This window comes from Channa argus, chromosome 16, assembly GCF_033026475.1.
Source record: "Channa argus isolate prfri chromosome 16, Channa argus male v1.0, whole genome shotgun sequence".
Taxonomy (NCBI): domain Eukaryota; kingdom Metazoa; phylum Chordata; class Actinopteri; order Anabantiformes; family Channidae; genus Channa; species Channa argus.
In genome coordinates this window covers 16,889,185-16,901,897 of record NC_090212.1, presented here as the reverse complement: position 1 = coordinate 16,901,897, position 12,713 = coordinate 16,889,185, and the positions used below count along the sequence as shown (strand labels likewise).

Here is a 12,713-nt window from a genome sequence, read left to right as displayed (position 1 = left end):
AAAGAGATGCGTTTGATCCCCAGGTATGGGACACGGAGGGAAAGAGGTGACACTACTGAATACTAACAGGGCAAGCTACATGGCTGCTGTCTTGTGTGTGTGTGTGTGTGTGTGTGTGTGTACATTTAACACTGAAATTGTATTTGTGTTTAGTAGACAAACAGCTGAGTGGGTTTAAAGCCCATAAAATCAGCTTTGGATTAATACGTTCAGGTCTATTAAAAACAGGAGAATCCTAAAGCAGTGGTAGTGTTCCAATATTAACACCAAATACTAATAAATAGTACGCAGCAATTGAAACTGTAACCATTCTAATCAGCCTTAAGCTGTCAAAGAAACTTCTCAAACAAATCTGCCATGTTCTTGTTGTTGTGTGATGGCAGGTGCATTGCCTTTGTGTGTTACAGCTGCTGATTTGTAGTGTGGTGTTTGTGCGTTTGTATAGTAGCCGTTTTAGAGGCGGTTGTGCAGCAGTTCATGGGTCCCAGGGCCCAGCTGCCAGAGTGAGGCAGAAGAGTCAGACATCATTGTGGTGTGATTTCCTCCTCTCTTTGCAGATGGAGTGTTTTTGTCAGAGCGAGGGCCACTGTGATTGCCTCTTCGCCACCGGTGTCAGCCCAGTATAATACTGCAGCCGTCCCCCCAGGAACAAAACAGGATCAGCACAATCCATTTTCTTTTTCTCTGCCAAAATGGAATAATTTCAAAGAGACAATCCCTGGTAGTCTCCAAAGCCCAGGAAAAATCAAAAGACAACCATTATGGCAAAAATCGTGAAAGAGGTGTTCCACCTTTCCCCTTGGCTCCACCAAATACTATGCCAAGCTCTAACAAGCACAACGACAGAAAAGACAATAAGAGGGGATTGAAGAGCAAAGCTAGCAATCTCACAAAACACAACACTAAAGCGACGCGTGAAAGGTGCATGCACGGAGACTGCAGATAAAGAAGCTGTTTGCGTAGTCCTGAGCATCGCCACCTCACATTAGGTGCCACACTCAGATCTTTACATTCAAAATATTGTCGTTTTATCTATGAGTCCATACATCTGCAGCAATCTGAGACCTATGGCAACCTGCCCTTTACAATCCTAATGACACTTCAGCAAAGTGCGGTGGCTGAGAGAGGGCGGGAGCTGGGAGGCTTTCCCTCAGAAAGAGCTAAGAGCATCTTATTGGGAAAAGGGGCTAAGAGTGTTGTTGTGATGCCTGACTCCATATTCTTGGGCCATAGATATTCAAGAAGTCCACCTCCTTTTCCATTCTGTCTTCTTGTTGCAGCGTGTCAGCTGGGACACACAGAATTTTAGGCAGTAACCTGAAAATGCATATCAGTGCGAGATAACATTTTGGTTGGGCTGGAGCTTGATTGTTTGGTGTGTAATAAAGTTGGGAACAGACAGGAATACTTTTCTTTTGCAAGAGGAAATGATCAGAAATGACTCGTCTACACTTATGTGCAGCTGTTTCTCTCATACTTCTAAGAGAAATAACTTGTCAGATATTTTTTAAAAACTTGGCATGACCCATCACATGATGTTTGAAGCTCTGCTATGCACAGGTACTTGAAGGACAATATCGGAGTAGTACTCTATTATTGTACAGTGTGAATGAATGAAGAGTGATTGAGTGCAGTACTCCACGCCACCTATATAAAGCAGAAGTATTGCAATGTGAGGGCCAAAGAGAGAGAGGGTGAGAGAGCTCTAGAGGCCTAAATGAGGTGAAGGGAAGTGGAAGTGTCCAGTAGGGGGTCTGCTGCTGTGGGAAGAGAGGAGGGGGGAGGGGAGGGGGGAGATGGAGATGGAGTGGAGGGGAGGAGGTCTTGCTCTATGCAGCGCCTGGGCCAATGCATGAGGGTTTGGGGCTAAGTGCCTCATCAGCATCCAGCTCAGGTGCTGCCAGGGCCCACGCACTAACTATGCCCTGACTTGATTGTAATTGCCTGAATTCAGCTCCCGCTGCTCCCTCCTGGCAATATCACAGGCACATTTAACTCCAGAGAGCCTGGGGACTGTGCAGCAGGGCCACAGAGAGCAGCTGACTGCTCCTCGTTGAAGCCTGTAGGCTGCAGGGGGATCCTCTCTTGTGCTGTCTGCTTTGTGGGGGAGGGTCACAGGTGCATCCACCCCTCCCTCCTCTGGGTGTTTGTGAACACGAAACAAGTGTGACTGCATCAGATGTACTCTGGCAGTGATGGCATGAGCATGACAGTGGAATTTGCTCCGTTACCATCAACTTATGGGAAATTAAAATTTGCCTGTTGGCAGGCCGTGGGGTTAACTTGGTCAGTAAGAGCTATAATATGTGCACATTTTTAGATTATGCAACCTGATCTAGCGCAAACATTTTTAAGTGGTTTGACTTTGTGTTTTATAGCTATGAAAACTATATATTCAACAGTCTTTAAAACCTCTACTCAGACAAAACGACAACTGTTGGGTGTTTAGCATGTCCAGTTTAACCCCTTCACTCCATGGCGTCACGTTGCCATCTACAGTACAGTTATTTTACACAGTCATAAAAGTATTATGATGCTGTTATTATGCTAATGCGTGGGAAATTACTCAACTCTCATTAAAAAAACTAAAACAAAAAAAGACTAATGATGTCGATCCAAAACAAATAACCTAAAAACTTTAAACTGCCTTCACCAGTTTTACAGTAGAAGTACATTTGGGTTTTCTTCTGACAATGCATATAAATTTGGCTCCAAATCTGTAGTAATAGAACATTCAAGTCCCTTTTGTTTGTGACTGACAAGGACATGAATGAAGCATTTCCCTCTTATATTGACAAAAGCCCTTATTCAAAACCAAGATACAAAACAAGCAGAAACAGAATTTCCAGTAGTAATACGTTTGCTAATCGGTCAGATTTTTAAACTGCAGCAGGGTTAACTTAAAAAAGTTAGCCTGTGGCGGTCCTCATCCTGTGATAATAGGCTTGTCTGTAATGAAGAACAGGCTTGTTGCCAACAGGTGGTCTCTTTAAAAGACCAGAGCCACAGCACTCAGGAGGAAGAAAAAACTGCCATGGCAAAATGTGTCAGAATCTAATGTTCTGCAGAGTGAAAAGCCTGTTTTCTGTCTTTTGTTCCCAGCTAGAGATTCAGCCTTGTTCCTCATTGTTCAGGGCACAAACGAGCAACAGTCTTTTTTGACACGGAGCCACAGATGAATAAAGACTGGAGCTGACTAGTCACAGGAAAGAGCTTTCTTTTTGGAGGGCTTGGAGCCCATTAAGAGTTTGTGAGATATGAATGGATATGAATCCTCTCCTTCGACCCCACCAAAAAATACAACTGGACCCACAGAAGACAAGGAACACCTCTGTCTTTTAACTGAGGTTTCCAAAGACATTAGAAGAAATCAGGCAGAGGGAGGACTGATTGACAGGCAGGAATTACATAGAGTCAATGAGCAAGTGGCTCTTTGTTACTTTGAAAGGATACACCGTGCCCACCCAACCTTAGAGCATTAACCACTGACACTAATGTTGACAGTGTGACTTTATATTCTTAACATAAGCTGCTGAAAAAGAAGCCAGCTATTTAGTGATTACAAACTACATTATAGTGATCTGAACTTATGATATAAATGATATAAATTCTAGTTGCATTCACTGTAGGAAGCTGCAAACATGCAAAGGGCAGACAGGATAAAGATAATGAGATATTTAGTGAGCCACTTCATGCAGACGCTAGTCAGCGTGCTCAGCTCAATGGGCAGATGATGGGTGGATCCCAGCAAATACAGCCCACAAAATACAACCTTTTGTCCAACTCCATAATGCATTTGTTACACTCAGACCAATTTGTCCTTATTAACCCTCATAAGGGGACTGTGTCTGAGACAAAAGCTCCCGGGGAACAATGGGATTCCCCCCCCTCACCCTCCCGCCCACAACACTGCGGCTCAAGTGCTCCCCTTCCCAGCACATTGTGGCCCCTTGTTGCCCAGAAGGTTCCAGTCTTATGAGCAAGAGACGGACACAACTGAACGAGCAGGGTACACCTGAAAGAAGCTGTACAAAAAAAAAGAAAAAAAAAAACCACAATGCAACGTCTTCTATTGTATTCAGGTCACTCCATCAATCAACTCTGAAATAAATCTTGACATGACATACAAAGAGCAACTGCCAAGAAAAGGAAAAAGGGAGTTACAGTAATTTCCAGAGACGTGAGAAAGTTGGTTTTTCTGTTTCAATTTTTAACACCTATTTCAAAATCATTTGAAAATGCCATGTAGTATTTTCTGTTGTTCAGCAAGAAGAACAAAATGCATTTGGTTTTCAAATACCTTAAGTTTCCACCATATGCCTTAAACATGGTCTGTGTTTATGGTTGACTTAATAAAAGCACCTCTGCAATTATTTAGTTAAACAAGTTGTGGAAGGTCGATTAATGATTGAGGATGTTATTTGCTCTCTTTTAAAACTAGCTAATATTTTGTTTTGTTTTGTTTTTTAAAGTGCATTTACTCAAGTAACATGGTGACGTACTATGCAAATGTTTCCTTCATTAAGCTACTTTACCCTTCTGCTTCTCTAGGTTACAGTAGGAACTGTACATGCTTAAGAAAGCACATAGTCTTTGCTAAATGACAATGCAGGTCCCTAGCAGGACTTTAAAACCCTAATTATTACAAGTAACTATATAATAGAACTACTATAAAACAGAATATAGCAAAATGACTGATCCCTCTTTAAAAACTGTCTTAGCTTGAGCTTAAAACGACCCCCATCACAATGGATTCTAAGTTCCAAAGATCTTGTATATAAAAAAGCCCACGATAACCTCATAAAATGCAGCAGTCTCTGGTCTTTTTGGCTTGTGACAAAAAAGCTGGTTGTCAGGAGAAGCTGTTCTACTTGTTCTACTTAAAGGAACAAGTTCTGTTTCAGGTCTTATTATTAGCCAATATTTCATAACGGCCATCCACGAAAAGTCGAAATAATTGTAAACTACATGTATAGTACGTTATTATGACCCCCCCCCCCAGATTAAAGGGGGCCAGTAAACACTGCAATAAGGAAATCAACTTGTGTAAAGTTAAAACTAGTAGCTACCTAGAATGGAGCTAAAGTACAGTACACTGCACCACTTCTACTGTGTTGCGAAAGTATGAACAGTCTAATACTTGAGGGAAGGAGGCATATTTTGCAGTAGAACTTTTACTTTTGAGTACATTGTACTTATAATATGTAAATACTTTAAAAGCCTTTGACTGCAGGATTTCTGCTTTTGAATTAGTATTTTGAAATTGCACAGATACTTTTACTTTAGTAAAAGAGCTCATACCCAGCAAACAAATACCCTAGAGATGTACATCTGTCACATTCATTGGTTTATTACTGCAGTTTCATAACAGTCTGTGGTTTACTCAGAACAGGAAAAAATAATTACTGACTTGTCACTTTCTTTATCAGTGTCACATGCAGCGACGACCCATTTAATGCTGGTTTGGTGGAGCTCCAATATGTTTTCCAAACAGAGTTGCTGTAATCAGGTCATTTGTTATAATGACAACCATTAGGGGTGATCATCGTCACACAGCAGTCAGGCAGATAAATCAGGTGCTCTCTCTCACATTCATCTCATTTGCACACGTGCACACACCATCTTACCGTTTGAAGACGGAAATATTAAACACTCATTATGAATTGCTTTAGTATCATTGTTTTGTTTTTATTTCACATGTAGTTCAGATTTTTTGTTACCTGCGAGCCCTGCAGCTTTTTGGATAATCGATAATTCAATTATTAAAATTTGAGAAAATGGTCTCTCTCCATTCTTTAAATGTAAATGTTGGTTACTAAATGGAATGAAAAATGGTTAAAGAGCTATCTGGGTTTGGGATCTTTATACTATTTGCTTATATTTGATAGATGTTATAGATATAATGAAGGTTTTGTTACTACTAATGGCAAAATTTATAAAATGTATTTTTCATGGAGGGAAAAATACCATTATATCTGTTAAATTAAAAGTTTCTTTTCTGATGATCCAAGAGGAAACAAAGCTTATATGAAATGTTTGCTTTATTCACAGATTAAGAGACAGGTGCGTGTGCATTACAAGAAATAGAAAAAGAAACAGAGTAAACATGTTGAATGCATTAACAAATGTATTGTGGCTGTTACAGTGGACAGTCTGCCCCATATCCAGGCCCGAATTCATTCACCCTCTTCAGCAGCGCTGCTTTCACTGCACTGATCTTCTCATCCAGCTCGGACAGACTGCAGGCCTGGAAGGACACGGTAAGAAAAAACACAGATCAAATGATCAAAACAGGCCTCCACTTACAAAGTGCAGTGAAAAGAAACAAAACCAAAAAAACTACCAACCTGAGTAGGGGATGTCTTTGGTCTCTTGTGCAGGTGACTCTACCCCCCCCCACCCCAAAAAAAGCACACATTAGACTATTTTAATTAGTACATTTTACAAACTGGCTCGAGCTCACTGCTCAAGGTTGAGCATACTGGGGTAATTGTCTGTTCCCCATCTTACATCACCTCAAGGACAGAAAAAGAATTAGTTCAGTCTGCACACAATTGGACGAGAAGACATTCTGTAATACAAACGCATGCTAAGAATTTCCCAGTAACCACTTGAAATAAAAACAGGCAGATTCTTACAAGCAAAAAGCAGCACACACTTGCTAAAGACCATGAAAAGGATGCAGTATGTTGTAAAATGTAATGCTATTTTTGATGGTATTTTTTTTCCCTTAGATACCATAAAGATGAGGGAAGTTGCATCCATTATCAAACCTGAGCGTGGGATGTCACAGTTGATGGCATGGGTTTAAGACTGCTCTGGGAAACATATTTACTCCACAAATTCAACTCTTAATCATTTTTTAGTTGTCGAATAATTTGGTAAGTAGCCTCCTTTGCTTGTTCAGTGTGAAAATGTTCCTGAAATCGTGGGCCAACTGTGTATAGCTCTTCAGCAAACACTAAACTACAGTATTTTCAGAAATAGTGCAAGGAAAGAAAAAAAAAAAAAAAAAGACTGGTACTCCGAATATAAAAGACCCTATCAGTTTATTCAAAGACACTCGACATCTCTTGCTCCGCTCACACAAACATGCAGTGAGTCAAAGGCAGCATACTCACACAGAAGCAGCATGCTGTGCTGAGGAATACCAGTGTGAAGAGACATGCAGAATCTCAAGCACACTTACTCAGATAACTAAACACATGCTGGACAGAATCCTTCAAGATGGGAAATTAGACTCTCTGTTGAAGTCAGGTTTAATATGAAGTCTAAATGAGGTAAAGCCACCTTTAGAGCCTGCACTTCTGCAAAAAGCAACGTGTAGTGCAAAGTCAGCATTTGTTGGGTGAGCTGGCTGCAGTGAGTCGCATTTTGAGTCAAACCAACTTTAGCGTAATTCGAAAAGGGAAACGTTAAAATAATGGAGCATAGCAGAGGAAAGTCCATTACCAAACCAATATTCTACTTACCAGATTAGACACATTACATGCACCAACTGACTGTGTGTAATGAACAAACTAAAAATACACCAGTAGTCACCCACTGTCTGAACTGAGTGGAAGTTCTTCATAGTTCTTCTCGATTTACAAATCCATGTGTCTAAAATACAGAATATAAATCCCTAAATAACAGAAATGCTTGGGGATGTGAAGTGCATTCCATTGTGCAGGAAAGTGGCACTGGAAGAAAAATAACTGTCCATATGGAGCAGTGTATTTACATTATGTGCTAAAAGTTAAACACTCCTCAAGCTTGAGACTCATGAGAGGAAAGAGAGAGCCTGCCACTTGGAGTTTGTATGTGTCAACAAGGAGAAGTGCTTTAACATGTTTAGAGAGGAGTTTCTTTTTATAGAACTTTTTCCCCCCCCCCTTTTGTTAGGTGAAAATGTAGCACCTGTTGACTGTACCAGAGGATGAACATGATTCTCTACACCTCAAAAAGCCAGGAACAGTGTGCAATGGCAACACCTAGTATGATACTATAATGTAATATGCTGCACATGTTAATGATGTACAGCTGATCTGTCTGAGATTATTATCACTGCCTAGGTAAAAACCACAATTACTCAGTAGGTAAATACTGAAATCCAAAATCGCAGAAGTAATTTATTAACTACTGTGTCCAAACAATAACATTTACGCAGAGAGTCAATATTGAAGTTTTTCGAATGAAGCATGAGACTCGATAAATCCATCACCAATATGTGATGCATGAGGTTTGATGTTCTGATTAGTTAGAGAACCTTCACTAGGGATGTTCACAAACCTGCCGGAGTGGGACGCTTTGACATCAACTCTCCATGTTAAGACAAGTTATGGCCCTAGTGCAAATGTCAAAGTAAGAGGACTCACCGTGGACTGAAAGTATTCAGGTGAGAGTCCTTCCAACTCCAGGATACGATCCTCCAGCTTCTTTAACCTCTGGTAGACACTCAATGGGACGGGACCAGCTGAGGAGTAAAACACTTGTTGATCAGCCTCAGTACTGATACATTTACATCACTAATATGGGGCTTGAAAGAAGAACATAAGCATAAATGCAAAAACACTAATCTTACTTACCAAAAATTAATTATATCAGACACTGATGCTTTGTAATGCCTTCATAATTACAATTCGGAGTGTTTGCTGAATACATTTCTATTACTTTGATTTAATATAAAATGTATTTGTTCTGAAAAAGGCATTTAAGCATTACAGACCACATGATTGCTGAAACTTAGTCTGTCTTTCTCTGACCTGTTGGGAGTTTTAGATGGGTCTCAATGTTGTGAAGTCGTTCTTCTATGGCTGCATTTCCATAGTTTCTTGTCCTCTGTCCCCTCTGTTGCCCCCCTGCATCTCCTGGGCCTCCCGCTCCACGAGTCTGGGGCCCATAAGTGTTTACAACCCGTGTAACTGGTCACGTGAGGAACAACAGACACAAACAAAAACTGTATTAACTAGAGACTAGTTTGCAACATGTCTGACAGAGGCTATGTACATTACTGAGACATGCTATAATTTATATAATTGACATTTGTTAGATGGTTTAGATTAATTTACAAGAAGAAGACAACAAGCTAACCCCGCAAAATATTTGACATTAAGATAAAATCTGAATTAAGTTGGACTAATTATAACCAAAATTATAACCAAATACTATAAAGAAACAGCAATTCTTGATGGGTATTCAACAACTTTAAGGATTTATGAATTTGACTTTTTCAGAATGTGTGTAATTTAAAAAAAAAAAATGATGGTTGCAAATCTTAAAGCTGTTGAGAAATGTCACATTGACATTTGCAGCGAACATTTATTTTTCTTACCTTTAACATGGCTTTTAAAACCTGGGTACGGAGTGAAAACTGCATCTGTTCTGGCACAGCTGTTTTCTACAGAGGAGAAATTCACATTTAAAATGTGATTAGAATGTAATGTAAAATATATAAATAAAATAAGATAAATGAATTAATGTATTAGTGTGTCCTGATTTCTATATAAGTGGTATCTTACACAAGCTTTGAATTTTAAAAAAGGCCCTCTGTCTCTGGTTTTTCGGGAATAAGCTGGTTGTGTTTTGAGGCCGAGTGTGTTAGCTACTTCAGCCCCACTCTTGGAGCAGTTCAGCCTGACCTCTCGCCTGTGGAAATCAGCTCTCTCCCAAACATTGGCAATCTGTGTGCAGGCTCCCTCTCCACCCTGCCCCCAACCTCTCTCCCATTCTCACCCTGATTGCAGTCGATCACATTGCAAAACTCGCGTACGTTGTTTTCATTGATCTCCATCTGCTTGCGTTCCATAAATGCAAATATTCTTCGCTCGATCTAGGGTTAAAACAGAAAGACAACACAGATAATACGATATGATGGCTTGATGAGCTACTGATGGGTGTCAAGAATGCAATGAGGTTTTCTGCCTACTTCACGTAAACAATCTGGGGCAAACGGCATGCTGTTATTTACAATGTACAGAAAATAAAATTCAGTAGGAAATTATTCCAGGTAGCCAAAAAAGTAGAATTGCTTGCCATCATCACATGATGGAATATGAATACTGTTTGCTTGGCTACCAAAATAAATGCACAACAGAATGGGGCCTCTTGTCCTTCATCCACATGCAATCTCAGAGTAATGAGCATCCACTTCATAATCCATCAAGGACCTGGCCCTCTCTCAAAACCCTCCAGCAATGTGGTCTGCTCTCCCCAACCACAGCAGCAAAGGACCCCTTATTCCCTGCCGCCTTGGCTTATCGGGTCTACATCAAGCGTTAGCTTCACTGTGGCACATCATGTGCACATCCTCTATAGCAGCAATTACTTATGAATTTTCATAAGTAAAGAGGACTCTAAAAATAATACAGGCAGAACAGCTAACAGATCTGCTGACAAGATCTCAGACCAACCTCTGACTTCCCAGCTCTTATCTGAACCATGATGTCATTAGTTGCTGCTTTGCCTTCTGCGTCCTCTGAGATGGGAGGATGGTGCTCAGACAGGGCAGCCATTTGCTCTTTGTGCGCTAAAGAAATGACATCATCATCTGATTTGTTGTCCTTTCTGGAAGATCCATTTCCATCAGCCTGCACCAGTGTCTTTAGGGTTTCTGAAACCGCCTAAAAACCCCAAACGGGAACAATACTGTGTCAAAACAATAAGATGATTTTGTGCAAATGAACATTAACAACCAAAAAGAACATTTGAAAACATTTTAAATTCTAATAGTTTGCCATGTTACGAAACGATGTATTGAAAATCAATTCAGATTAAACTTTTTAGGCTATAAATGATGCTGTACAACAAATATTAAAATGTATAACTGGCTCAAAACGTGGCAACTTTACCTGTAATTTACTGATATGATCCTGCAAACACTTGTAAACATGAGCAGATGGTGATGATGGAAGACTCTTAGCACTGGTGTTGACTTCTATTCTCAAAGCATCATCGCCTAATTTGAGCTAAAAGCAAAACGCAAAGATAATTAGGTGGTGCTGACATGGACATCAGCCTGAAGCAGATTTAGTATATAATATAAAACACCATTGCCTCAGCTTTACTTATAGGATAGACAGAGAATTTATTAATCCCCAGAGGGAAATTTTTGAGTTGCAGTAGCTGTTACACATAATACAGTATACATGAAGTAAAAAAACACTGTACATTGTGCAGTTTAGTGAGGTGAACAGTCCTAAAAAGCCAGAGATGTGTTCTTGTATTGTCCATTGAAAATGCCTTAGTACATGCTGTGTACTGGTTGTACTCATGTGCATATGCAGAAACAGTGGCTGTATGTTACAGGTTTTGTAGTTATGTTGTGCTGAAATGATGAACATCCATCTCCTGTCACTGGCTCTGATGATGCCCCAGCAGATTGCACCCACCACAACAGACTGGTAAAACCTCTTCGCACGGGGTTCTGTGCTTGAATTATGATTAGTCACTAAGAAAAATGGCACCGTTTGTGATGGTGCAGCTTTTTAAAATGTATTCGTTTTCTCTTTTTTCTGTTTTTATATAGTTGTAAGCAGAATATGTTGATTTTGGGCTGTTAGCAAATTGGACAGATCTTAACAGCAAACGTTATAGTTAATAATAACTTATTATTTACTGGAACACTGGCTGCAAAACTAGTGCTGATAATAATAATTGTTTATGGGTGCATTTTAAGCATTACTGGTACAAATTGTGTTTTCATAAATTGTTATACATTTTGATTCGGATTTACATGACAAAGGGCGTTTAAGGGTCACAAAGTATGTATTTACGGGTCTTACAACCTGAAAACTGATAATACAGGCCAAATGTTAGATATACTTTAGAAGGAAAAGAAAGACAAAGAGCTATACACAGGCTAATAATCACAATTACCTCCCTAAAGTTGAGCTATTTTGCTTTTAGCGATGCTCGATCATCAAAGTTTGAACAAAACTGTAAGCCGTATAAAAATAAAATGAAATCGTTTAACGCTAGCGGAAACCCTTCGAGATGCATGTAAAAAAAAAAGACAAAAAAACAGCTAAAGTTGCTGAACAAGCAGCGGAATCCGCTAAAGAAGCAACCCGGCTAATACACCAGGTTGCTAAAAACATTAGCATGTAGCTACTCAACAGCGCCGACTAACAGAACCGGACCGCGGGGCCGCGCGGCTCAAATAATGTCAACCAACCTCCTTCCCGAAGTCTGCCAGTGCAGTCAGTAGCAACCGCATGGAGTCAGTGGAGCTGGACATTTTACTGCACTCATTAATAGGCGCATGATTTCCACTCGGCTTCATTGTCTCCGCCATTGCTGTACGACGTCATCAGAATACTGCTCGTTGATCGGTCCGAATGCGGCGCAGGTGCCGACGTAAATGCAGAAGGAGGAGGCGACGCACGCTGAGGGTTGTAGAGGAAAAATACAAGTATAACTGTTCCTTTAAAACTACAGTATGTAACAGTTTTTTTAACAAAACAATGCACCAAAAATGTCTTAATGTGGAAACATGCTGTGATCCAGACTCACATTTTTTCTTCAGCTCCTATAGCATGTAAATGTATATGTTCAAAGTTACAAAATGCAGCTGTCATACATGTAATTGAGTAAAAAGTACATGATTGATCTAAAATGGATTAAATGTGACATCTCAAATACGCATATTCATGTAAACCAGTACTGGTAAAAAAAAAAAATTAGCAATGTTTTACATTCTTTTGCTTGAGAAATGAACAAATGGTTACTTGAAT

At 40.0% G+C, this 12,713-nt stretch overlaps 1 protein-coding gene across 1 annotated transcript; it reads right to left on the bottom strand.

Moving 5' to 3' along the window:
- Positions 1-5,981: 5,981 nt before the first annotated feature.
- Positions 5,982-12,314, bottom strand: mbip (MAP3K12 binding inhibitory protein 1). The gene is made up of 9 exons (XM_067480602.1): positions 12,155-12,314; positions 10,830-10,946; positions 10,392-10,601; positions 9,715-9,811; positions 9,314-9,379; positions 8,745-8,903; positions 8,358-8,455; positions 6,348-6,386; positions 5,982-6,247 (listed from the first exon to the last, which is right to left on the bottom strand). Exons 1-9 carry the CDS (start codon positions 12,272-12,274, stop codon positions 6,140-6,142), a joined length of 1,014 nt encoding a protein of 337 aa, XP_067336703.1. The 5' UTR covers positions 12,275-12,314; the 3' UTR covers positions 5,982-6,139.
- Between the last annotated feature and the right edge of the window lie 399 nt (positions 12,315-12,713).